This window comes from Oncorhynchus keta, chromosome 31 (assembly GCF_023373465.1).
Source record: "Oncorhynchus keta strain PuntledgeMale-10-30-2019 chromosome 31, Oket_V2, whole genome shotgun sequence".
Taxonomy (NCBI): Eukaryota; Metazoa; Chordata; class Actinopteri; order Salmoniformes; family Salmonidae; genus Oncorhynchus; species Oncorhynchus keta.
Window position 1 is genome coordinate 24,076,484 of NC_068451.1, and position 26,538 is coordinate 24,103,021.

Here is a 26,538-nt window from a genome sequence, read left to right on the forward strand (position 1 = left end):
TTAAAAATAAACATCTGAAATAACTTATTTACATAAGTATTCAGACCATTTGCTGTGAGACTCGAAATCGAGCACTGGTGCATTATGTTTCCATTGATCATCCTTGAGAGTCCAATCTGGGGGAAGGGTACCAAATAATTTCTGCAGAATTGAGGGTCCCAAGATCACAGTGGCCTCCGTCATTCTTAAATGGAAGAAGTTTGGAACCACCAAGACTCTTGCTAGACCTGGGGTCCCAGCCAAACTGAGCAATCGAGGGAGTAGGGCCTTGGTCAGTGAGTTGACCAAGAACCAGATGGTCACTCTGACAGAGCTCTAGAGTTTCTCTGTGGAGATGGGAGAACCTTCCAGAGGGACAACCATCTTTGCAGAACTCCGCTGATCAGGCCTTTATGGTAGAGTGGCCAGACGGAAGCCAATGCTCAACAAAAGCACATGACAAGATTCTCTGGTCTGATGAAACCAAGATTGAACTCTTTGACCTGAATGCCAAGCATCACATCTGGAGGAAACCTGGCACAAGCCCTACGGTGGTGCAGCATCATGCTGCAGGAATTTTCTTCAGTGGCAGGGACTGGGAGACTGGTCAGATATGAGGCAAAGATGAACGGAGCAAACTACAGAGAGATCCTTGATGAAAACCTGCTCCAGAGCTCTCAGGACCTCTGTCTGGGACAAAGGTTCAGCTTCCTACAGGATAACGACCCTTAACAGACAGCCAAGACAACGCAGGAGTGGCTTCGGGAATAGCCTCTGAATGTACTTGAGTGGCCCAACCAGAGCCCGGACTTGAACCTGATCGAACATCTTTGGAGAGATCTGAAAATAGCTGTGCAGCAATGCTCCCCATCCAACCTGACAGAGCTTGAGAGGATCTGTTGAGAAGTATGGAAGAAACTCCCTAGTTACAGATGTGCCAAGCTTGTAGCGTCATACCCAAGAAGACTCAAGGCTGGCATCGCTGCCAAAGATGCTTCAACAAAGTAAAGAGTAAAGGGTCTGAATACTTACGTAAACGTGAGATATCTCATTTCATTTTTAAGAAATGAGCAAGAATGTGTAAAAACCTGTTTTTGCTTTTTCATTATGTGTTGATTGGGGGGGACGATTTAATCAATTTGAGAATAAGGCTGTAACCTAACAAAATGTGAAAAAAGTCAAGGGGTCTGAGTACTTTCTGAATGCACGGTATGGAGGCTTAAATATCCTGACCTAGTGAGATGCACATGGTGGAGGCTCAATCAAGCTAGTCTTGACTACTTTCTTATGTCACTATCCCAACAGATTAAGTGTTGATGGGGGACAGAATGCGGTCGGACCATCAAATAATTGGCATACTCTTACAGATTTTCCATGTGGGTGAGGATATTGGACATTTTATCGAAGCCTATTGGATGATAACTTGTTTTTAACTAGGACAGAATAATTTTCTGACATAACATAGGTACAGCAGATCCCCTTATTGTATGGGACACTTTTAGGTCAAAAGATTCCATATTAACAAAGGAAATGGAAGGACTAACAGTACAAATAGATAGCAATAAAAAACTGTAACATAAAGGCTCAGAATAAGTTAGAGGAAAAACAAAAAGAAATGGAGGAACTTAATCAAGAAAGATGAAATGTAATATATTCTAAAAAATATAGCAAACTTGATGGAATATGTGGAAAAATGCACCAAATATATTTAATATTCAACATAGAAATGCTACCAACAATTATTTACCGAAACTTGTTACAAATGAACGAGTCACCCATGATTCCCCAAACAATATTTTGAAAGAGGAAGGAAGGTTTTCGTTTCAGTCTCCTCCATCTCCACTCACTGAAGCTAATTGTATGGATTGTTTTTATTTAATAATGTAAAATTAACATCTGTACAGAAAGACTCATGTGAAGGCCAAATTACAGAGGAGGAACTTCTTAATGCAATTAAAGCCTTTTAATTCTGGGAAAACTCCAGGGCTGGATGGTATACCAGTGGAGGTATACTAAACCTTTTCTTATATACTTAGAAGACTGTTATTACCATGTTTTAACCACTCATATATTAATGCTAGATTATCAGACTCTCAACAAAAAGGTCTGATTTCATTATTACAGAAACAGGATCCAAGTGGTAAATATAAAGATCCAGTCCATTTACACAATTGAAGGCCTCTTACACGTTAGTGTTGTGATGGAAAAAAATCTAGCAAAATGCATAGCGCATAGCAAAAAAAAGGTATTGTCGGTATTGTATGTTATTCATCCTAATCAGACAGGTTTTTACATGGACGATACATTGGAGATAATATAAGACAAGTACTGAAACAATAGGACACTGAAACATCTGGGAAACCAGGCCTGGTATTCAGGCTTTTGATAAAGTACTACTGGAGTTTATATGTACGTAAATGCCTGGAATATTTCAATTTTTTTAATCTCTTATAAAATGGGTTAAAGTTATGTGTAGTAAACCTAAGTGTAAAATAGTAAATAATGTATTTATTATTGCCATTGAAATGTTAACTGTTAAAATCAGATCCAACAATAATATCAGGGGTGAGAAATCCATGGCTTAAAAACAAAGCTGTCATTGTACGCTGATGATTCATGTTTTGTTTTAAATCCACAATTAGAATCCCTCCACAGCCTCATAGAGGATCTAGATACTTTTAGAATTAGAATCCCTCTACAGCCTCATAGAGGATCTAGATACTTTTAGAATTAGAATCCCTCCACAGCCTCATAGAGGATCTAGATACTTTTAGAATTAGAATCCCTCTACAGCCTCATAGAGGATCTAGATACTTATAGAATTAGAATCCCTCCACAGCCTCATAGAGGATCTAGATACTTTTAGAATTAGAATCCCTCCACAGCCTCATAGAGGATCTAGATACTTTTAGAATTAGAATCCCTCTACAGCCTCATAGAGGATCTAGATACTTATAGAATTAGAATCCCTCCACAGCCTCATAGAGGATCTAGATACTTATAGAATTAGAATCCCTCCACAGCCTCATAGAGGATCTAGATACTTTTAGAATTAGAATCCCTCTACAGCCTCATAGAGGATCTAGATACTTTTAGAATTAGAATCCCTCCACAGCCTCATAGAGGATCTAGATACTTATAGAATTAGAATCCCTCCACAGCCTCATAGAGGATCTAGATACTTATAGAATTAGAATCCCTCCACAGCCTCATAGAGGATCTAGATACTTTTAGAATTAGAATCCCTCCACAGCCTCATAGAGGATTTAGATACTTTTAGAATTAGAATCCCTCCACAGCCTCATAGAGGATTTAGATACCGTTTATACTATAAATTATACTAGTATATACTGTACATATGAGATAAGCAATGTAGGATATGTAAACATTATATGAAGTGGCATTGTTTAAAGTGGCTAGTGATACATTATTAAAGTGGCTGGAGTTGAGTCAGTATGTTGGCAGCAGCCATTCAATGTTAGTGGTGGCTGTTTAACAGTCTGATGGCCTTGAGATTGAAGCTGTTTTTCAGTCTCTCGGTCCCTGCTTTGATGCACCTGTACTGACCTCACCTTCTGGATGATAGCGGGGTGAACAGGCAGTGGCTCGGGTGGTTGTTGTCCTTGATTATCTTTTTGGCCTTCCTGTGACATCGGGTGGTGTAGGTGTCCTGGAGGGCAGGTAGTTTGCACCCGGTGATGCGGTGTGCAGACCTCACTACCCTCTGGAGAGCCTTACGGTTGTGGGCGGAGCAGTTGAGGTTAAAGAGGCGCTGCTGCACCTTCTTCACCACGCTGTCTGTGTGGGTGGACCAATTCAGTTTGTCCGTGATGTGTACACCGAGAAACTTCGAACTTACTACCCTCTCCACTACTGTGGACGTTGACGTTGAGTGTGAGGTTATTTTCCTGACACTACACTCCGAGGGCCCTCACCTCCTCCCTGTAGGCCGTCTCGTCGTTGTTGGTAATCAAGCCTACCACTGTTGTGTCATCCGCAAACTTGATGATTGAGTTGGAGGTGTGCATGGCCACGCAGTCATGGGTGAACAGGGAGTACAGGAGAGGGCTCAGAACGCACCCTTGTGGGGCCCCAGTGTTGAGGATCAGCGGAGTGGAGATGTTGTTACCTACTCTCACCACCTGGGGGCAGCCCGTCAGGAAGTCCTGTACCCAGTTGCACAGGGCGGTCGAGACCCAGGGCTTGATGACGAGTTTTGAGGGTACTAATGGAGGGTACTAATGGAGGGTACTAATGGTGTTAAATGCTGAGCTGAGCTGTAGTCGATGAGCAGCATTCTCACGTAGGTATTCTTCTTGTCCAGATGGGTTAGGGCAGTGTGCAGTGTGGTTGAGATTACGTCGTCTGTGGACCTATTGGGGTGGTAAGCAAATTGGAGTGGGTCTAGGGTGTCAGGTAGGGTGGAGGTGATATGGTCCTTGACTAGTCTCTCAAAGCACTTCATGATGACGGAAGTGAGTGTAACGGGGCGGTAGTCATTTAGCTCAGTTACCTTGGCTTTCTTGGGAACAGGAACAATGGTGGCCCTCTTGAAGCATGTGGGAACAGCAGACTGGGATAAGGATTGATTGAATGTGTCTGCATTATATTCTTACTGTAATCCAGACATAATACACAATCTCACTAAATCACATCCAATTTCATACACATCAACCTATTCAGATTTACTACACACATATTATCTTGACCCAATTTTCTAACATCTGTGGCATTGGCTCACATGCAAATAGGCAAGTCAATGAAACAAATATTGCTAGAACCTGTTTCTTGAATTCTAAATATCAGACACTTGAAATCTCTCATTTTGACCGTCATAATACCTCCTAATGCAGTAACTTTACAAGCACTAATTATGGTCAATTTAGACTGAGAATAGTATCTAGTTATGGTAAGGGATGAAACAAGTATAGTCAGTTATAATTGTAATGGTTTAGCAGATTATAAAAAAAGAAGATCATTCTTTACATGGCTAAAAGAAAAGGATAACCGATAAGCCAGCCAGCAAGATGGCGACCGGCAAGTTCAGCATGGTGGCAGCACTTTTACTTTATGTATTTGTTTTAAATGTTACTGGAAATAATTGCATCTGCTATTTAGATGAAAGAATAGTACATTCTCAGCAACTTCTCAGGCATGCAAACACTTTTGATGGCATCCAGCACTTCGGATTTGGAAGAAATGTTATATACCAAATGTCACGTTCTGACCTTTATTTCCTGTGTTTTGTATTTAGTTAGTATGGTCAGGGCGTGAGTTGGGTGGGCAGTCTATGTTTGTTTTTCTATGTTTTGGGTATTTCTATGTTTCGGCCTAGTATGGTTCTCAATCAGAGGCAGGTGTCATTAGTTGTCTTTGATTGAGAATCATACTTAGGTAGCCTGGGTTTCACTGTGTGTTGGTGGGTGATTGTTCCTGTCTCTGTCTTTGCACCAGATAGGACTGTTTTGAGTTTTCACATTTCTTGTTTTTTTGTAGTCAGTTGTTCATGTGTACCTTAACGCATTAAAAAGAACCATGGACAATTACCACGCCGCGTATTGGTCCTCTGATCCGTTTCGCCTCTCCTCTTCGGAAGAAGAGGAGGAAATTCATTACACCAAACTTTCATATCACCTTGGCACAAACCAAAACGATCATCAAAATCCAGTCTGAAATCGCAAATTAATGGTGGAGATCTTATGATAACTCTATGCCTTCTCTTATCTGGTGATATACATCAATACCCTGGACATCACTTTATCACGAACACCATCAAACGGCCTATGTACCCATCCTCCTCTTGCGAACGGTGGATAAAGAGTAACAGCAAAGCTTTGGACTGTTTGGAGTGCGTGCAGTGGATTCATCTAAAATGCAGCGACTCTAGCTTTGGACATGGGGTCAATGAAGCTTACCGTTGCTGTCGGTGTGCTGTACCCGCGGGTTGTGTGAGCACTGAAGGTGGAGTGGGACCAGAGGACTTACCCAGGGTGGAGAGTGCACCGGAGGAGGGGGGGTCCACAGCGGAGCGGAGGAAACCAGAGGTGAGTGACGGGGTACATGGTGGTGAGGACGATCGAGTGGCACCTGGGGAGGGATGCTCCATGGCGACAGAGAGGCCACCGGAGGCAAGGCAGTGGGAAGATGGCAGCGCATTGGGATGCGAGTTACAAGAGGATCGGGAATTCAATGAGGCCTTTGGGAAGAAGGGCTTACATTTTGTGCACTTAAACGTCCGAAGCCTACTACCGAAGATCAATGACATACGCCTGCTGGTTTGCAAATCAGAAGTGGGTGTCTTATGTTTTACTGAGACATGGTTGGATTCATCTGTTTGTGACTCAGAAATTGAGATAGGTAATTACTCTGTTGTCAGGAAGGATCGGAATCGGAACGGTGGGGGAATATGTGCGTTTGTAAGATCAGACATTGCTTTTAACGTTAGATCAGATTTAAACGCTGATCTGGAGATTGTCTGGCTGGATATCTGCCTTCCCAAAACCAAGCCGATTTTGTTGGGGGTGTGTTATAGGCCGCCCAAGCAGAATGCTTTCTATGAAGGTCTTGAAATTGTGTTGTCAAACTGTAATGATTCGCTGTTGAAGGAAATAATTTTGTTAGGGGATTTCAATACTGATGTTGGCAAAAAGAATAGCCCAACCCACAATGTATTCATGCACTTTTGTAGATCACTTGCTCTGACCCAAATTATAAAAGATCCCACCAGGATATGTGAAACAGTGCAACGTACAATTGACTTAATATTGGTGTCTGATAAATCTAAAATATCGCGGAGTGGTGTAATAGTCTATGGAATCAGTGATCATTTTATTACATTTTGCACAAGTAGGATTTAAAAAAATATATATTTAAATGTCACAAAACCGATCAAATCAGAGGAATCAAAAAATAGCTTTAAATATATAAAAAAGCCTTTAAATGTAGATTCCTTGATGTGGTGAATATACTGGCTCCCATTAGACGGGTCAGGGTAAAACAGAGATCTAGCCCTTGGTTTAGTCATGAGATTCTAGAATCTATCCAAGCAAGGCCTATAAGACATTTAAAAACTCTCAAGAGCAGCATGATTCTGTCCTATATAAACATCACAGAAATGAAGCACAGAGCAGGATGGATGAAGCTAAGAGGGGTTACTTTGCTGAGAAAATAATTGAAAACAAAAATGACCCTAAAAAGCTTTGGAAATCTTTAATGAACTAGGCTGTAGTAGTACTACCAAAAACAAACTAAACAGTATTGGACTGAACATCAAAGGGGAGATGGTATATGAAAAAGCAGAGGTTGCCAATGAATTCTACTCTGTTTTTACTTCTGTTGCCAGCAAGCTGGTTAGCAAGCGTCCCACCAGTTCTGGTTTGTATGGAAGCAACCAAGTCGAGAAGTATTATGTAGAGTTAGGGGTTCAGCCAAACTATTTTTATTTTGCAAAGGTAGCAACAGCCAAAATAGTCAGTACGCTGGCAAAGCTTAAACTCTCCAAAGCCACAGGCCTCGATAATATTCCTGCGAGGTTTCTTATAGATTCGGCTGAGCAAATTGGCCCTTGTATTACTCATATTGTTGACCTCTTGAAGCTAGGAGGCACTATGTTCCCAAAGTAAACGGCCTATTTCTCAGGACCAGATGCTAGAATATGCATATAATTGACAGATTAGGATAGAAAACACTCTAAAGTTTCCAAAACTGTAAAAATATTGTCTGTGAGTATAACAGAACTGTTATTGCAGGCGAAAGCCTGAGACAAACTCATATTTTGAAAGCTCTGTGTTCCTATGCATCCCTATTGACCATTGAAAGGGATATCAACCAGATTCCTTTTTCTATGGCTTCCCTAAGGTGTCTACGGCCTTTAGACATAGTTTCAGGCCTTTATTATGAAGTATGAGCGTGAACGACCACATTACGTAAGTGGTCAGGTGGGGGCTCTCAGAGTGATTTTTGCACAAAAGAGAGAGGCTATTGTTCCTCCCGGTCCTAGTGAAAAGCCAACTGTCCCGGTTGATATATTATCAAATAGATATTTGAAAAACACCTTGAGGGTTGATTAAAAAACGTTTGACATGTTTCTGTCGACATTATGGATATAATTTGGAATTTTTGTCTGCGTTGTCATGACCGCTATTTCCGGTGGATTCCTGGGCATAACGCACCAAACTAACGGAGGTATTTGGATATAAAAAATATCTTTATGGAACAAAAGGAACATTTGCTGTCTAACTGGGTGTCTTGTGAGTGAAAACATCCGAAGATCATCAAAGGTAAACGGTAAATTTGATTGCTTTTCTGATTTTCATGACCAAGCTTCCTGATGCTAAGTGTACATAATGCTATGCTAGGCTATCGATAAATTTACACAAATGCTTGTATTGCTTTCGCTGTAAAGCATAATTTCAAAATCTGAGATGACAGGGTGATTAACAAAAGGCTAAGCTGTGTTTCACTATATTTCACTTGTGATTTCATGAATATGAATATTTTCTAGTAATATTTTTGGACTGTTGTGCTATGCTATTCAGCGTTGCTGATGACAAATATACCGGATCCGGGATGGGTAGTTCTAAAAGTACCTCAATGGACCGTAAAGGAAATCACTCTACCAGCTATCATCACCGTGCCCTTAAGGAAATCACAAACATTATGGACAAATTAGAAATAGTGAATATATTTGGAGACTAAAAACCACCGACATAGTGAGATATACATGGAGGAGACTTAATCAAGCTAGTCGCCTTGAGTACTTTCTTGTCTCTTTCTCTCTTGCACCAAAGTTTTTATTTTTTATTAATAGGACACAGAATGTGATCGAATCATCATCTAATTGGCCTTCACATAACGCTCATAGAATTTCCACATGGATGGGGATATTGGAAATGTAATCAAAGTTTACTGGAGGACAATTTTTTTTAAATTAAGAAAATAATGTATTACTTAGAATTCCTGTGAGGTTATAATCTCCCACCATAATGATTTGATTATTTGTTGCCTGTAAATTCAATAAATTGGTATAAATATTTTTGAAGAATCATGGATCATCCTGATTTGGACCATATAGAATTAATGAGCCAAATCTCTTTTTCATCCACTTTCATATTCAAAAATATACACTTTCCTTGCGAGTCATTCTTGACTATTTGCACATTCAGATCGAAATTCACACCTTTTGAGTTCCTTATTATTATTAAATTATTTCACCAGCCCTTTCCTTTTTCCATGCAATTTCATCCAAGGATGAAGAGTGAGTATATGTTATATTTTAGTTTTAGTTTAGTTTAGTTTATTAATTCGACCATTTAAAAAAAAACAAGCACGCATAAAACATAAAAGCCATACATGCACATGAATAAAAACATTGAGGATAACACACCATAAAGTCTGGGACTTATTTCCATTGTGGTCCTCTTGAGACAAGATGGTTAGACAAGATGGAACACAGTATGGCAGTGAAATAATAAAACCTAAACATAAAAGAAGAACATCTATCTCATCATTCCAGTTACATCATAGGGGTTATTCATATGGGCACAGAGAACATCAAACATATTTTTACTTTATGTTTAAAGCTGCCCAGAGAGGACGTTGTTTTTATAGGCAGAGGCAACTCATTCCTCTGTTATACAAGAAAGTACCTTTCCCAGCATTACTTCTGAACCTGTATAAGCACACATCAGTGAAAATGACATTGAATGAGGGCAGTAGCTAGCACTTTCATGGAGTCCTTATCAAGCAGCTTGGACTTTCTAGCCAACAACTTAGTCCTGGCATTAACCTTCCCTAGCACCTTATTGGCCATGCTCACACCTCCCAAGCTTCCATCAAGGATACATCCCAAGTAGCTAACAGAGGTTTTAGTAGTCAGTACCTCACCCCCTAACTCTACTCTGATTTCAGACAACCTACACAATTTAGGTCTGGATTCCAAAATAATTGCTTCAGTCATCTCTAAGTGCAGAGATAGCTTATTATCTCCAAGCCATTTGCTAATGTTAGTAAGCTCTGTGCTAAGTATGCTCTCCAACATAGTTTAACTTTTGTGAGACACCAGAAGTGTAGAGTCATCCGCATAAAGAAAAAGACGGCAAGAACAAGCATCTTTCATATCATTAACATACAATAAAAACAGCAGAGTCCCAAGCACGCTCCCCTGCGGAACGCCACATCTCATTGGTTTTGCCTAAGACAGTGAACCATTAACCTCTACTACTTGCTCCCTTCCTGATAAATAGGACTTTACCCAGCCGAGAGAGATACTGCTTAACCCCAGTGCCTCCAGTTTGGAGATTAGGAGACAGTGGTTAACTGTATCAAAGGCCTTCTGTAGGTCAAGCAGTACCATTCCACACAGATTTCCCTCATCAATCTCTTTCCTGATGAAGTCAGTCAAGTAAAGTAGACATGAATCAGTGGAGTATGTTTTTCTAAAACCCGACTGAAAATCATAAATTAGACCCTGTTTGTTAATATATTCATACATTTGCTCATGTACAATTCTCTCCAGGATCTTTGATGTTACACAGAGGATAGATACAGGCCTATAATTCCCAGGGTCAGACTTTATCCCTTTCTTATACAGAGGTATAACTTTAGCTTGTTTCATGTCCCTGGGAAATGTGCCTTGTTCAAGAGAGAGATTAATGCAACTGCTGTGCCAGATTTCAATTTATTTTAACGGAAAAAGCATAATCTGAGTACGGCACTCAGAGCCCAAACCAGCCAAAAGAAATATTGCCATGTTGCACAGTCAACATTAGTCATAAATAGCATTATAAATATTCACTTACCTTTGATGATCTTCTTTCTCCCCCCCTTTTTTTTTACCCCTTTTCTCCCCAATTTCGTGGTATCCAATTGTTTAGTAGTTACTATCTTGTCTCATCGCTACAACTCCCGTACGGGCTCGGGAGAGACGAAGGTTGAAGGTCATGCGTCCTCCGATACACAACCCAACCAAGCTGCAATGCTTCTTAACACAGCGCGCATCCAACCCAGAAGCCAGCCGCACCAATGTGTCGGAGGAAACACCTTGGTTGGCGCACGCTGCACCTGGCCCGCCACAGGAGTCGCTGGTGCGCGATGAGACACCATGAGGTTGAAGGAATTGTCCGTAGAGCTCCGAGAGAGGATTGTGTCAAAGCAGAGATCTGGGGGAAGGGTACCAATAAGTGTCTGCAGCATTGAAGGTCCCCAAGAACACAGTGGCCTCCATCATTCTTAAATTAAAGAAGTTTGGAACACCAAGACTATTCCTAGAGCTGGCCGCGCGGCCAAACTAAGCAATCCGGGAATGGGCCTTGGTCAGGTAGGTGACCAAGAACCCGATGGTCACTCTGACAGATCTCCAGAGTTCCTCTGTGGAGATGGGAGAACCTTCCAGAAGGACAGCCATCTCTGCAGCACTCCACCAATTAGGCCCATATGGTAGAGTGGCCAGACAGAAGCCACTCCTCAGTAAAAGGCACATGACAGCCCACTTGGAGTTTGCCAAAAGGCACCCAAAGGACTCTCAGACCATGAGAAACAAGATTCTCTGGTCTCATGAAACCAAGATTGAAATCTTTGGCCTGCATGCCTAGTGTCACATGTGGAGAAAACCTGGCACCATCCCTAAAGTGAAGCATGGTGGTGGCAGCATCATGCTGTGGGGATGTTTTTCAGTGGCAGGGACTGGGAGACTAGTCAGGATCAAGGAAAGATGAACTGAGCAAGGTACAGAGAGATCCTTGATGAAAACCTGTTCCAGAGTGCTCAGGACCTTAGCCTGTTAGGTTAAGTGGCAGCATATGTCACTTTTTGATGAATTGCGTGCCCAAACTGAACCGCCTCCTACTCTGTCCCAGATACTAATATATGCATATTATTATTAGTATTGGATAGAAAACACTCTGATGTTTCTTAAAACTGTTTGAATGATGTCTGTGAGTATAACATAACTCATATGGCAAGCAAGAACCTGAGAAGAAATCCAAGCAGGAAGTGAGAAGTCGAATTTCAAAACCAATTTAAATCCCTGATAGATTTGGATGTGCTTGCTCTTCCCAGGGCTTCCACTAGGTGTCACCGTCTTTACATCCTAGTTTTAAGATTATACTATAAATGTTGACTACTAATGTTGACTCCAAGATGATGGAATTGTCTAGTTGTTTATAAGCAGGTACTGAGCACCGTTCTCAGATTATGCTTTTTCCGTAAAGTTATTTTGAAATCTGGCACAGCGGTTGCATTGAGGTTCAGTCTATCTTTAATTCTGTGAATAACACTTGCATCTTTTATCAATGTTTATTAGTATTTCTCTGAAAATCACCGGATGTTTTGGAATCAAAATATTACTGCACGTAACGTGCCAATGTAAACTGGGATTTTTGGATATAAATATGCACATTATCGTACAAAACATACATGTATTGTGTAACATGATGTCATATGAGTGTCATCTGATGAAGATCATAAAAGGTTAGTGATTCATTTTATCTATATTTCTGCTTTTTGTGACTCCTCTCTTTCGCTGGAAAATGGCTGTGTGTTTTTGTGACTTGACTATGACCTAACATAATCCTATGTGGTGCTTTCGCTGTAAATTATTTTTGAAATCGGACACGATGGGTAGATTAACAAGATGTTTATCTTTCATTTGCTGTATTGGACATGTTAATGTGTGAAAGTTACATGTTTATAAAAAATATTTTTGAATTTCGCCCGCTGCCTTTTCAGCGGAATGTTGAGGTGGGGTTCCGCTAGCGGCAGAAACTGAATGGTATTCAGGCTAATACAGCAGTTTACTTTGTGTCACTCAGGGAGGAGGAGAGAGGGTTTGAGTGGAGGCTGCCTCTGTCAGAAGTCTGCCAAATCCTACCGCAAGCCCAGGAAGGACTGTGAGTAGTCCTGTGTTTTTGTAACACTAACAGCAGTACATTGAAGAATTTCTACAATACTTGTTACCATGGACTCTCCCAAAGTCACCAATCTGTGTATCTCTGTTAAGGGAATTTTAATCAATGATGACTAATTATATATACATTTCAATCAGGACTGACTCATCAGAATACTATTATGTTACTGTATATGTATGAAAGTTTCTTTCTTAATCCTAGTACTGAATATAATGTGTGTAAATATAGTCAAGAATTAGAACAATGACTGTCTGTTCCTTGGTAGAAATGAATTAACTATATATTCAGACTGGCTAGAATGCTTATCTACACAAGAAGACCTTGGCTCGGCCATAAATTATATTAAATTGGTAGGGAGACGATATGGGAAGGCTTGAGATACTGCCTTTGTACCAGGGTGGGAGAAGAGACGGGACAGTTCGAAAACGAATGACGTCATTTTCAGTTTATAACCTGTGGTAAACTGTATCGTGTTCAGTACTCTCGTGAATAAACTCTGCTGTTTGAATTTAAGACTGGGCTCTGTCCATTATTATAAAATAAGGGCCTTACAAATCCTTATGAATTGACAGAGTGTTTAATTTTAATTGGGTATTAAAACATAGAGCAATTTAATTCCTGTAACAATCTCTCCCATCCTCTCCGACCTATACGCAATCCAGTTGTGGCAATGTGCCTAAGGAAAGGATTCCAGAATCATTGGAAATGCCAGAAGATCAAGGAAATGGTAGAGAGGTCAAAGGGTGATCAAGGCAAAAACTTCATGAATATCCCAATTTAAAGAGTTGACCTTTAATAACTGTCTTATAAACCTTGTAACCATGTTCCGTAATCTCATGTTGCTCTCTCAAGAACTATAACTAGTTTTTTGTAATAAAAATGTATTATATAATTATACTCCTTTGTAAAACAATTTTTTTATTTCAAGTTTCACTATGTGTGTGGAGTGATTTCCAGTGTATTATTTTATAATTTTATCACTAGATTTCATATTTCCTTTTACTTGTATCGTGCAACTCTAAATCCCGCCACAAGGAGTTGCTAGAGCGTGATGAGCCAAGTAAAGCCCCCCTCCTCCGGCAAAACCCTCCCCTAACCCGGTCGACGCTGGGACACCGCCCTACTGGACTCCTGATTCAGGCTGGTTGTGATACTGCCCGGGATGGAAAACCTGTCTGTGGTGGCGCCTCTAGCGCCTGTGAAGTAGTGCCCACATTTCTTCCCAGCCGTTCTGCCGATAAAGAAATCACCCAAGATTGCACCATTCAGTAGGACAGGTGTGAGAAGACAACACTTTATTTAAGACAATAATTAATGAAGAGGAAATATAAACATAAGACAACAGCACAAACCTGCGTCTCCTCCGAGAATTTACAAGCTTATGCAAAAACAAGTCATATTTTACATAAACACCAGTTAACTGTACTATCAATTGAAATGTTTTACCTTTAAGGTATTTACAAGTTAATTAAACCTGAATTTGTACATAAATAACAGCGTTTACATACATTTACATATTATTATTATTATTATTATTATGATCAAACACAGAACAACACAGAAAGGGACTCAGTGAATGGACTCCAGGGCAACAGTCACAGTCACAAGGGCAGTAAATATCTAAGAACTTTTAGAAAGGAGGCATGAGTGCTGCTGAGCAATGGATGTTTGCCCTTTCATTTATCATGTTGAAGACCCCAGTTTTCAAGATTTTTGTTTTTATTTATAGAGATGATTGACAAAAACACACTGTAGAGGTGGGTTCTATTCTAAGGGGATAGACCCCTCCCATCTGACCTCTTGTTGACTCTCCTCACAATGTAAAAGCATTGGAAAGGAGCTGGGCATACTAAACCCAGCCCTATAGTGGCAAGATGGGGCAAGTACAATATAAATAAAACCACTTATTTCTATCCAGTCCTTTTTCAGATCAGTGAGGGGAGTCAGTGAAGGTAGAGGGAAGGGAGTGATTGGCTCCCAGCCAGCAGACAGACATGCAGTGTGCTTACTGTGGTGGTCTCAGTGGTTGATCAGAGGCAGAGAGAGAGGGCTAGCAGGGCCGTCAGCATCAGACCAACTCTGGACAGGAATGGAGGGGCAGGCGAGTGGCCTGAGAGAGAAAGAAGAAAGGGGGAGAAGGGGAACAAAGAGAATGGGAGAGGAGGGGGACAAAGAGATTGGGAGAGGAGGGGACAAAGATAATGGGAGAGGAGGGGACAAAGATAATGGGAGAGAAGGAGGACAAAGAGAATGGGAGAGGAGGGGACAAAGATAATGGGAGAGGAGGGGACGAAGATAATGGGAGAGGAGGAGGACAAAGAGAATGGGAGAGGAGGGGGACAAAGAGAATGGGAGAGGAGGTGGACAAAGAGAATGGGAGAGGAGGAGGACAAAGAGAATGGGAGAGGAGGGGACAAAGGTAATGGGAGAGGAGGGGACGAAGATAATGGGAGAGGAGGAGGACAAAGAGAATGGGAGAGGAGGGGGACAAAGAGAATGGGAGAGGAGGTGGACAAAGAGAATGGGAGAGTAGGAGGACAAAGAGAATGGGAGAGGAGGGGGACAAAGAGAATGGGAGAGGAGGTGGACAAAGAGAATGGGAGAGGAGGAGGACAAAGAGAATGGGAGAGGAGGAGGACAAAGAGAATGGGAGAGGAGGGGGACAAAGAGAATGAGTGAGGAAGTTTGTTTTGAACTGTATTTGTTTTTATTACTGTCTGTACCCCCCCTGTTCAGAAAATGTCTGTATTGCATTTACCTGATGTATGAACATGATCCTTGCACAAACACGTACGCAAACTAGAACCAAATTAACGTAATAAAAATAACTTTGTGACATTTAATTACTCATTATATCCCACCTAGGTCTTAGTATAAGAACCCACCCACTTACCAGGGACATCCAGACTAATGGTCTTGGACATAGAGATGTTGGTCACAGGGTTCTTGGCCACACAAGTGTAGTCCCCTGCATTCTCCAAGGAGGCGATAACAGCCATCAAAGGACCAGTCCCTAGCACTGATTGGTTGTTGAATATCCACCCGTAATCGCTGGTTGGCCGGGAGTCAGCAGAGCACTTTAGCGTGACTGTGATTACTGAGCCAAGCACCACTGAGACTGGGCCAGAGATGTTCACACTCAGGGGGCCATCTACAGAGAGAGAGAGGGGGGGGGGGTCATAATAGGGAAAAGTCTAAACAGGGACATCCAACTCTTACATCAACCCATTGAGGTTGAAATTTAAAACAGTTAAGGTTAGGGTTTAGGCTAGGGACATTCCAGGTACCCCAGATAGCACTAACCATCATACCAGTGGTGGGTTTCTGACTGTTTCCACATTATATAAACGTGTATATTTTAAATATTACTAAAACACCAGAACTTACAGTTTACCCGTAGCTGGTATTTAGGGCTGGTGTGTGGACCAAAGAGATTGGTGGCAACGCACTGATAGTTTCCATCGTTAGACACCTTGACTGGACTGAAGTGCAGAGAGTTGTTAGAGATGGTTATGTCAGAGTTCAAGGTGTTGTTCAGGACCAGAGACAGGTTGTCCTTCATCCAGTAGATGGTGTCATAGCGCCCGGTGACATCACAGGTCAGGGTTAGGTTGTCAGATGATATTGGAATTTTGTTTCGTTTCACCATCACTGACTTTATAGCCTCTGTGAGGACAGAGGAAGTGTACAGTATCAAGATTTGTCATTTGATCAGATGGTTAGTTACAGCGATGCACTAGTTGGATACATAAAACATATATATATATATATATATATACGTGTGTGTAAACTCAGCAAAAAAATAAACATCCCTTTTTCAGGACCCTGTCTTTCAAAGACAATTTGTAAAATCCAAATAACTTCACAGATCGTCATTGAAAGGGTTTAAACACTGTTTCCCGTGCTTGTTCAATGAACCATGAACAATTAAAGAACATGCACCCGTGGAATGGTTGTTAAGACACTAACACCTTACAGACAGTAGGCAATTAAGGTCACAGTTGTGAAAACTTAGGACACTAAAGAGGCCTTTCTACTGACTCTGAAAAACACCAAAGAAAGATGCTCATCTGCGTGAACGTGCCTTTGGCATGGTGCAAGGAGGCATGAGGACTGCAGATGTGGCCAGGGCAATACATTGCAATGTCTGTACTGTGAGACGCCTAAGACAGCGCTACAGGGAGACAGGACGGACAGCTGATCGACCTCGCAGTGACAGAGCACGTGTAACAACACCAGCACAGGATCGGTACATCCGAACATCACACCTGCGGGACAGGTACAGGATGGCAACAACAACTGCCCGGGTTACACCAGGAAGGAACAATCCCTCCATCAGTGCTCAGACTGTCCACAATAGGCTGAGAGAGGCTGGACTGAGGGCTTGTAGGCCTGTTGTAAGGCAGATCCTCACCAGACAACACCGGCAACAACGTCGCCTATGGCCACAAACCCACCGTCGCTGGACCAGACAGGACTGGCAAAAAGTGCTCTTCACTGACGAGTAGCGATTTTGTCTCACTAAGGGTGATGTTCGGATTTCGCGTTTATCGTCGAAGGAATGAGCGTTACAACATGGCCTGTACTCTGGACCGATTTTTGGAGGTGGAGGGTCCGTCATGGTCTGGGGCGGTGTGCCACAGCATCATCGGACTGAGCTTGTTGTCATTGCAGCCAATATCAATGCTGTGCGTTACAGGAAAGACATCCTCCTCCCTCATGTGGTACCCTTCCCGCAGGCTCATCCTGACATGACCCTCCAGCATGACAATGCCACCAGCCATACTGCTCGTTCTGTGAGTGATTTCCTGCAAGACAGGTATGTCATTGTTCTGCCATGGCCAGCGAAGTGCCCGGATCTCAATCCCATTGAGCATGTCTGGGACCTGTTGGATCGGAGGGTGAGGCCTAGGGTGATTCCCCCCAGAAATGTTCGGGAACTTGCAGGTGCCTTGGTGGAAGAGTGGGGTAACATCTCACAGCAAGAACTGGCAAATCTGGTGCAGTCCATGAGGAGGAGATGCACTGCAGTACTTAATGCAGCTGGTGGCCACACCAGATACTGACTGTTACTTTTGATTTGAATAGTTGAATTATTTAGTGGACTGCAGTGGACAGTAGGAATGTGTACTCCCAAGGCCTCTCCTGACTGATGAGAAGTCCTGTGATATGCATGGAGGAGAATAGATAAATCCTGGCTGATGGAAAAGTACATATTTGTGGAAGGAGGGGGTGAGAGCTCAAGGTATAAGTGGACACTGCACTGTATTGAATGTATGTATTTTGCTGTACATCTTCACTGAGTAAAGAATGTTGGAAATGAACACAACAAAGCAAAGAATCTGAAGTCTGACTTACCAATGACGGTGAGCATCTTGGAAGCAGTGCTGTTTCTGCCAGTAATGTTGTTGAAGGCCACACAGGTGTATTCCCCTTGACTGGCTAAGGTCAGTGGGCCCGTCTCATACAATGAGCCAGTCGCCACCTGGGATCCATTGAAGAACCAGCTGAACTGGCTGAGAGGCTGAGAGGAGGCCAAGCAGTTTAAGGTCAAGTTGTGTCCTGTTTCTCCTAATGCTGGTCCCGTTATAACAGGCATCTCTGGTCCATCTATAATACAAAAGACAATCAGCTAGACCAAACATCTGAATTCCACTCAATAGAGATTATTGGCCAGAAGGTCAAGGATCATCAAAATATTTTAATGATGTTAGAGGTGTGATCTAAACATTTACATTGACTTTACTACAATATTTATTCAATATTTATTCTCAAAGATTCCACCTTAAGCCGTGGAGTTAAAGTTGAACTTTATAGCACTTGTTAACTGCGCTCTTGGAAAAAAAAGGTGCTATCTATAACCAAAAAAGTGTTCTTTGGCTGTCCTCACAGAATAACCCTTTGAAAAACCCCTTTTGGTTCCAGGTAGAACCGTTTTGGCTTCCATGTTGAATCTTTTCCACAGAGGGTTATACATGGAACCAAAAATAGTTCTACCTGGAACCAAAAAGGGTTCTCCTATGGGGACAGCAGCAAAACCCTTTTGGAACCCATTTTTCTAAGAGTGTCCTCACAGTTGATGATTAGTTTGTATTCTGGGCTGGTCATGTTGCTGAAGGGGTTGGAGGCAGAACACTGATAGTCTCCGTTGTCAGAATGCTGGACAGAGTTGAATGTCAGTGTATTGTTGTTCATAAAGAAGTCTGTTCTGTTGTCAGCATACAGAGGCCAGCCGTTCCTCATCCACTGAATGGAGTAAACCGTTCCAGCGGTGCCACAGGTCAGAGAGAATCTCTCGTTCAGTATTGGCTGGGCTCCAATGACTTTCACCATGGTCATGGTCACAGGTGCTGTGGAAATTACATCAAATGGTTTTTCAGCACTTTATATCTCAACTTCCATCTAATTATACTGTAGGTTCAACAGCACATATACTGTCTAAAACCACATGAACACAAACAAAGTAAAGGAAGTTTTAGTCCCTTGATTTTAAGTAGCAGTTACTGACTCACCAATGATGGTGAGCATCTTGGAGACAGTGCTGTTTCTGACAGTGATGTTGTTGAAGGCCACACAGGTGTACTCCCCATGACTGGCTAAGGTCAGTGGGCCAGTCTCATACACTGAGCCAGTCGCCACCTGGGAGCCGTTGAAGAACCATCTGAACTGGCTGGGAGGCTGAGAGGAGGCTGAGCAGTTGAAGGTCACGTTGTATCCTGTCATTGCTATATCCGGACTCATGATAACAGGTCTCTCTGGACCATCTGGGAAGCACAAGATAATGAAGATAGAAGTATTATATTAGCAATTGGAACTGCCATTAGTGCATTGGCTTGGTTTGACCCCAGCAATACCCAACCATCCCCTTGACTTTATTACATTGGTGTCAGAAGTCAGATCCAAACTTACCCCAACTACATTACTATAAATTCCATCTTGCCCTCATTATAGGTCAAATTTAGAATTGAATTTGCAGACAAGTTAGGTTTTGGGCAATAATAACTACTCACAGTTGATGATTAGTTTGTATTCTGGGCTGGTCATGTTGCTGAGGGGGTTGGAGGCAGAACACTTATAGTCTCCGTTGTCAGAATCCTGGACAGAGTCGAATGTCAGTGTATTGTTGTTCATAGAGACATCTGTTCTGTTGTCAGCATACAGAGGCCAGCCGTTCCTCATCCACTGAATGGAGTAAATGGTTCCAGCAGTGTCACAGGTCAGTGTAAACAAGTAGTCTTCTACTGGCTGGGCTCCCATGACTTTCACCATGGCCATGGTTACTGGTTCTGTGAAGAAAATGTCAGTGTCACAAGAATATTGACTACAATCACAATCACTGTTTGTTGAATGGCCGATATCTACATGTACAAGTTCAACAGTTTGGATGGCTCTTCTGTCTTACCAACAACAATGAGCATCTTGGAGACAGTGCTGTTTCTGCCAGTGATGTTGTTGAAGGCCACACAGGTGTACTCCCCATGATTGGCTAAGGTCAGTGGGCCAGTCTCATACACTGAGCCAACCGCCATCTGGGAGTCTTTGAAGATCCAACTGAACTGGCTGGGAGGCTGAGAGGAGGCTGAGCAGTTGAAGGTCACATTGTATCCTGTCATTGCTATATCCGGACTCATGATAACAGGTCTCTCTGGACCATCTGGGAAACACAAGGTAATAAAGATAATAATAATAATAATAATATGCCATTTTAGCAGACGCTTTTATCCAAAGCGACTTACAGTCATGTGTGCATACATTCTACGTATGGGTGGTCCCGGGGATCGAACCCACTACCCTGGCGTTACAAGCGCCATGCTCTACCAACTGAGCTACAGAAGGACCAAGATATTGAATGAGATTAGCTATTGGAACTGCCAATAGTGCAGTTGCCTTGGTCTGACCCCAGCAATACCCAACCATCCACTTGGCTTTATTACATTGGTGTCAGAAGTGGGATCAAAACTTACCCCAACTCCATTTTGATAAATTCCATCTTGCCCTCATTATAGGATAAAATTATAATTCAATTGGCAGATATCAAGTTTGGTTTGGGGCCATGATAACAACTCACAGTTGACGATCAGTCTGTAGTTTCGGCTGGTCATGTTGCTGAGTGGGTTGGAGGCAAAACACTGATAGTCTCCGTTGTCAGAATGCTGGACAGAGTTGAATGTCAGTGTATTGTTGTTCATAGAGAAATCTGTTCTGTTATCAGCATACAGAAGCCAGCCGTTCCTCATCCAATGAATGGAGTAAATTGTTCCAGATGTCTCACAGGTCAGAGAGAATGTCTGGTTCAGTATTGGCTGGGATCCCATTGCTTTCACCATGGCCATGATGACTGGTTCTGTGAAGAAAACGTCAGAGTATCACAAGATATTGACTTCAATCACTGCATGTTGAATGGCTTATATCTACAAGTTAAACAGTTTAGATGGCTCTTCTGTCTTACCAACAACAATGAGCATCTTGGAGACAGTGCTGTTTCTGCCAGTGATGTTGTTGAAGGCCACACAGGTGTATTCTCCATTATTGGCTAAGGTCAGTGGGCCAGTCTCAAACTCTGAGCCAACCGCCACCTGGGAGTCTTTGAAGATCCAACTGAACTGACTGGGAGGCTGAGAGGAGGCTGAGCAGTTGAAGGTCACGTTGTGTCCTGTCATTGCTATATCCGGACTAGTTATAGCAGGTCTCTCTGGTCCAACTATTAATAAACACAAGACAGTATGGTTAATTTTATGGTTTTACTATTTTGACAAAGTTTAGTAAATAAGTAGTCTTCCACAATCCTTGGCTTGTGCAAGTCGGAACAGCTCATAGGAGCAGGAGCTCATAGGAGCAGGAGCTCATAGGAGCAGGAGCTCATAGGAGCAGAGCCTATCTCCTATTTCTGTAGCGTGTTGCAGCTTGATGTGTAAGTACATCCCCTGGACAGAACACTAGTCTATCACAGGCCCTTATGCCCCAATCTATCTCCTTAATGCTGAGCGCCAAGTAAAGACACATTGGGTCACATTTTTACAGTCGCTGGTATGACTCATCCAGGGATCAAGCTCCCAGGCATGGAAAAAGTACCCAATTGTCGTACTTGAGTTAAAGTAAAGATACCTTCATAAAAAAAGACTCAAGTAAAAGTGAAAGTCACCCAGTAAAAAACTACTTGAGTAAAAGTCTAAAAGTATTTGGTTTTAAATCTACTTAAGTATCAAAGTAAATGTCATTCCTAAAATATACTTAAGTAAGAAAAGTAAAGTTAAAGTATAAATCATTTCATTTTCCTTATATTAAACAAATTTGACTGCATCATATGCTTGTTTTTAAAATTTACGGATAGCCAGGGAAACACTCAAACATCATATACAAACCAGGCATCTATGTTTCAAACCAGGCATGTTCTCTTGATAATTTGACTATTTTTCTATCCTGCTAAGCATTCAGAATGTAACAAGTACTCTTGGGGTCAGGGAAAATGTAAGGAGTAAAAAGTACATCATTTTATTTTGGAATGTGGTGGAGTAAAGGTTGTCCAAAATATAAATAGTTAAGTAAAGTACAGATACCCCAAAAAACTACTTAAGTAGTACTTCAAAGTATTTTACTTAAGGACTTTACACCACTTCAAGCTCCCAACCTTCTAATCTCAGGGCGGACACTCTTAACTACAAGGCCACTGAATTGGTTTTATCAGACACAGATGACCAGCTCTTGTAATACTCACAGTTCACCACAAGCTTGTATGTCATGCTGGTCAGGTTGCTAACAGCATTAAAGGCCTCACAGAGATATTCTCCATTGTCAGAAAATTGGATTGGATTGATAACCATTGTCTTGTTGCCCGTAGAGAAGAATGTTCTGTTGTTTAGGGAGATGAGCTGGCCGTTCATCAGCCAGTGAATGTAGTCTACAGGTTCAGTCACCTCACACCGCAGAGTGAACGACTGATCCAGTATCGGTGGCTTCCCATCACGGTTCAACGAAACCGCTGATATCGGCTCTATGGTGAAAAGAAGAGGGTGAGTACTTCACTCGATCGGTGGAAAAATAAATACCATGATATAACATTGTATTCATAACCATCAATAATCAAATATTCACTACCAACTATATGACATTTCGTAACGATGAATGTTGCCTTACCCACAACCTTTATCATTGTGCTCATGGTGGCGTATCGGAGTGTGACATTGTTGTAGGCTAAGCAGGCGTAACTCCCTGTCTGGTTCTCTCTGGTGTTCTGCAGGCTGAGCTGTGGGCTTTGCTCGTTGAGGAACATCCCATTAAACCTCCACTTGTAGGACTCAGCGGGTTTGGACTGAGCGGAGCAGGACAGAGTGATGTCAGAGCCCGTCTTGTAGGCTGTATGTCCTATGGTCATCTCAGGAACTACCATCATGGTGAGGTTACTTGGGCCATCTATGGGAGGAACAAATGACAATGAAGTGTTGGGTAAACATTACCTAGAATATGTTTCCGTCCTGCTCTATTGTGCAGGCTGAGGAACTAAACACAGTGTACGAATGATCCATGCAAATAATGACCTGGATCATGTGATCACAGAGGAATGGTTTGGGATGAAAATAGGCATATTACATCATTGCATGAAATGCTGGCTCACCATGACAAGGTACAATCCATGTATGTTGTGTATGATTCATGTACAGTATACTGCATACTCTGATACTCACATCTAACATTGAGGCCAATGGGCTGGCTGGTGCCGTTGCTGATTCCGTTGATGACCTCACATCTGAAGGGCCCTTCATCGTATCGTGTCACACTGACTATGGTAAGAGTGCTGGTCCCACCACCAAGCCGAACTCTGTCACTAGCTGTGACCTCTGAGCTGCCATTCAGCCAGCGGTAGGAGAGGGAGGTGCCAGAGGAGACGGAGCAGGTGAAAATGGCAGTGTCGTTCAATTCCACTAGATCAGTGGCGTTGGCCCTTAGAGTCACGTTTGAAATGGGCTCTGTGGGTGAGAGAGACGATGGCAGTCAAGATAAGGTGGATGTGTTTCAAGGAAGTTTTTTTTGTGTCTTACTGAATTACAACCATGTAGTTGATATTCATTTCATACTGTAAAACTTGCTTTGGAAATCAATCTAAATATGCTATTTTGTTTACTTATCATAGAGACCAGGTCTCAGGGTTGAGCCTTGTAGAGCCCTTAGTCTCTTTGCACACACATAAAAAGTATTGTGTATGTCTTGAAAAGAACAGTTTGATCTGTGATCAGGTTCATTCTTTTCAAAGGTATGATGTAGGCCAACTTCACTATAGGTTCAGAAAACATTGACACGTTTAAGTGTTAGCTTTCCATGTCAGGAAATAACTTTTATTATTGTGATATAGATCAATCATTGATAGGTAATGTATGTGCATCAGTGGAGGCTGCTGAGGGGGAACAGCTCATAATAATGTCTGGAATGAAGTAAATGGAATGGTATCAAAAACATAGCTTCCATGTGTTTGATACAATTCAATTCACTTTATTACACTCAATTCCAGCCATTATTACTAGCTGTCCTTTCCTCAACAGCCTTCACTGATGTGCAAGCATGTTTGCATGTGAACCTGCATGGAAGAAGGTTGGTGAATGGGCAAGTAAGTGTGCAGGTGAGCATGTTTGCATGTGAACCTGCTTGCAGTAAAGTATGTGAATGGGTAAGTAAGTGTGTCCTCTCTCTCGGAGGACCTGAGCCCTAGGACCATGCCCCAGGACTACCTGACATGATGACTCCTTGCTGTCCCCAGTCCACCTGGCCATGCTGCTGCTCCAGTTTCAACTGTTCTGCCTTACTATTATTTGACCATGCTGGTCATTTATGAACATTTGAACATCTTGGCCATGTTCTGTTATAATCTCCACCCGGCACAGCCAGAAGAGGACTGGCCACACCACATATGCTCTCTCTAATTCTCTCTTTCTTTCTCTCTCTCGGAGGACCTGAGCCCAAGGACCGTGCCCCAGGACGACCTGACATGATGACTCCTTGCTGTCCACAGTCCGTCTGACTGTGCTGTTGCTCCAGTTTCAACTGTTCTGCCTTATTATTATTCGACCATGCTGGTCATTTATGAACATTTGAACATCTTGGCCATGTTCTGTTATAATCTCCACCCGGCACAGCCAGAAGAGGACTGGCCACCCCACATAGCCTGGTTCCTCTCTAGGTTTCTTCCTAGGTTTTGGCCTTTCTAGGGAGTTTTTCCTAGCCACCGTGCTTCTACACCTGCATTGCTTGCTGTTTGGGGTTTTAGGCTGGGTTTCTGTACAGCACTTTGAGATATCAGCTGATGTACGAAGGGCTATATAAATACATTTGATTTGATTTTATTTGATGTTTGCATGTGAACCTGCATGGAAGAAGGTTTGTGAATGGGCAAGTAAGTGTGCGGGTGAGCATGTTTGCGAGGAAGTGATTGTGTGCCAGTGAGTGAGAGTCTACCATCATAGAAAGATCAACAGACAGGCAGAGGTCAGTTCCTTACCCTGGACAGACAAGGTCACCACAGCATACAGGACTGGCTTCATTCCCTGCACGGTATATCGTCCTGAGTCGTTGAGTTGGAGAGAGCTTATGGACAGCTCTGCGGAGGAACGGTTGAATGAGACTCTGCCTTGATAACTTTTACTCACAATACTGCCACCAGGATAGAAAAGTACGATGGTTGTAGTTTCATATGACCAGGTCCCTATGTTGATGGAGCTTTCGGGAACTAGGTTCAGGGTGACATTACTGCCCACAGCTAAGGGGTTCATCGAGGGAACCACCACCTGGCCAGAGACATCTAGAAGAGGATGGATTGATGAGTTTAGTTCATGTTTTCAGATATTATTAATCAGTACAAAACTCTTTAAAGTTATTATTATTAATCAGTACAAAAGTCTTTAAAGTTCTTATTATTAATCAGTACAAAAGTCTTTAAAGTTCTTTCAAATATTTTAATTGAGATTAATCAAATCTTTAGACTATGGCACTTTAACAGAAATACAAGCTTTTGTTTACAAATTAGTCAATTTACAACATGACCTACTCTAGACATTGTTGTCAATGTCAGATAAATAGAAATCTCAACTTTTTTGAATTGATACTGTTTGACTGAAGTGCATCAACCAAACAGAGACATTTGAACAACCTGTTACTTATTTAACAAAGCGTTATAGCGCAAATAGGCATCAATTTACTTCCAGAATGAGCGTTTTGTCCTATTTACCTGTAGTGAAGTTGAGCAGCACCAGGATGAAAACCCACACTAGAGGATACTCCATAGTTCTGCCACTTATCAAACACCACGGATCAGAAATGAACAGGACAATTTCCTATTAACCAAATGACTGTCCAGACTTCTTGGTAAATCCGAAAATGTCGATACTGCTCAGTCACAGTCTCCCCTCAATCAGCAAATATTTATTCAGGATCACCTGGAGTCAGGTGATGCAAATGTACCTATCCACCCTACCTGTCGCCAGAACACACTCGCACACAGCTACCCAACTACCCACGCCCTGTTTTGCCCACGCACATTTTTCCCACTGTGTTTTTTGTTGACACAAGTTGATTATGGTTTACTGTAAATCTGATCAACTCTGTCTGTACTATACGGGTCCTGGGAGGAGGCTGGATGATACATGGCTAATGAGGCCGGATATAGGTT

The 26,538-nt window shown here is 42.2% G+C and overlaps 1 protein-coding gene across 5 annotated transcripts; it reads right to left on the reverse strand.

Moving 5' to 3' along the window:
- Positions 1 to 14,148: 14,148 nt before the first annotated feature.
- On the reverse strand, positions 14,149 to 26,338 carry LOC118371297 (carcinoembryonic antigen-related cell adhesion molecule 5-like). 5 transcript variants are annotated; one of them, XM_035756700.2, is made up of 15 exons: positions 26,098 to 26,336; positions 25,372 to 25,671; positions 23,567 to 23,848; positions 23,019 to 23,294; positions 22,600 to 22,875; positions 21,334 to 21,585; positions 20,953 to 21,228; positions 20,287 to 20,538; positions 19,895 to 20,170; positions 19,397 to 19,648; positions 18,959 to 19,234; positions 18,243 to 18,494; positions 16,272 to 16,550; positions 15,778 to 16,035; positions 14,149 to 14,994 (listed from the first exon to the last, which is right to left on the reverse strand). In XM_035756700.2, the coding sequence occupies exons 1-15, from the start codon at positions 26,150 to 26,152 to the stop codon at positions 14,915 to 14,917; spliced, it is 3,642 nt and encodes a 1,213-aa protein (XP_035612593.2). In that variant the 5' UTR covers positions 26,153 to 26,336; the 3' UTR covers positions 14,149 to 14,914. The 5 variants fall into 5 exon arrangements, with proteins under 5 accessions (XP_035612593.2, XP_052346022.1, XP_035612595.2 ...); XM_052490062.1 differs by lacking the exon at positions 20,953 to 21,228 and having other exon boundaries at positions 20,287 to 20,413; positions 21,461 to 21,585; XM_035756702.2 differs by lacking the exons at positions 18,959 to 19,234; positions 19,397 to 19,648 and having other exon boundaries at positions 26,098 to 26,338.
- Between the last annotated feature and the right edge of the window lie 200 nt (positions 26,339 to 26,538).

Bases quoted from the DNA above. Each gene is read 5' to 3' on its own strand.
- LOC118371297 (XM_035756700.2), bottom strand. From the start codon at position 26,152: ATGGAGTATCCTCTAGTGTGGGTTTTCATCCTGGTGCTGCTCAACTTC. The intron at 21,586-22,599 runs GTGAGTATTACA...GTTTATTAATAG, and splicing joins ATACAAGCTTGTGGTGAACT to TTGGACCAGAGAGACCTGCT. The intron at 18,495-18,958 runs GTGAGGACACTC...TTTGTATTATAG, and splicing joins ATACAAACTAATCATCAACT to ATGGACCAGAGATGCCTGTT.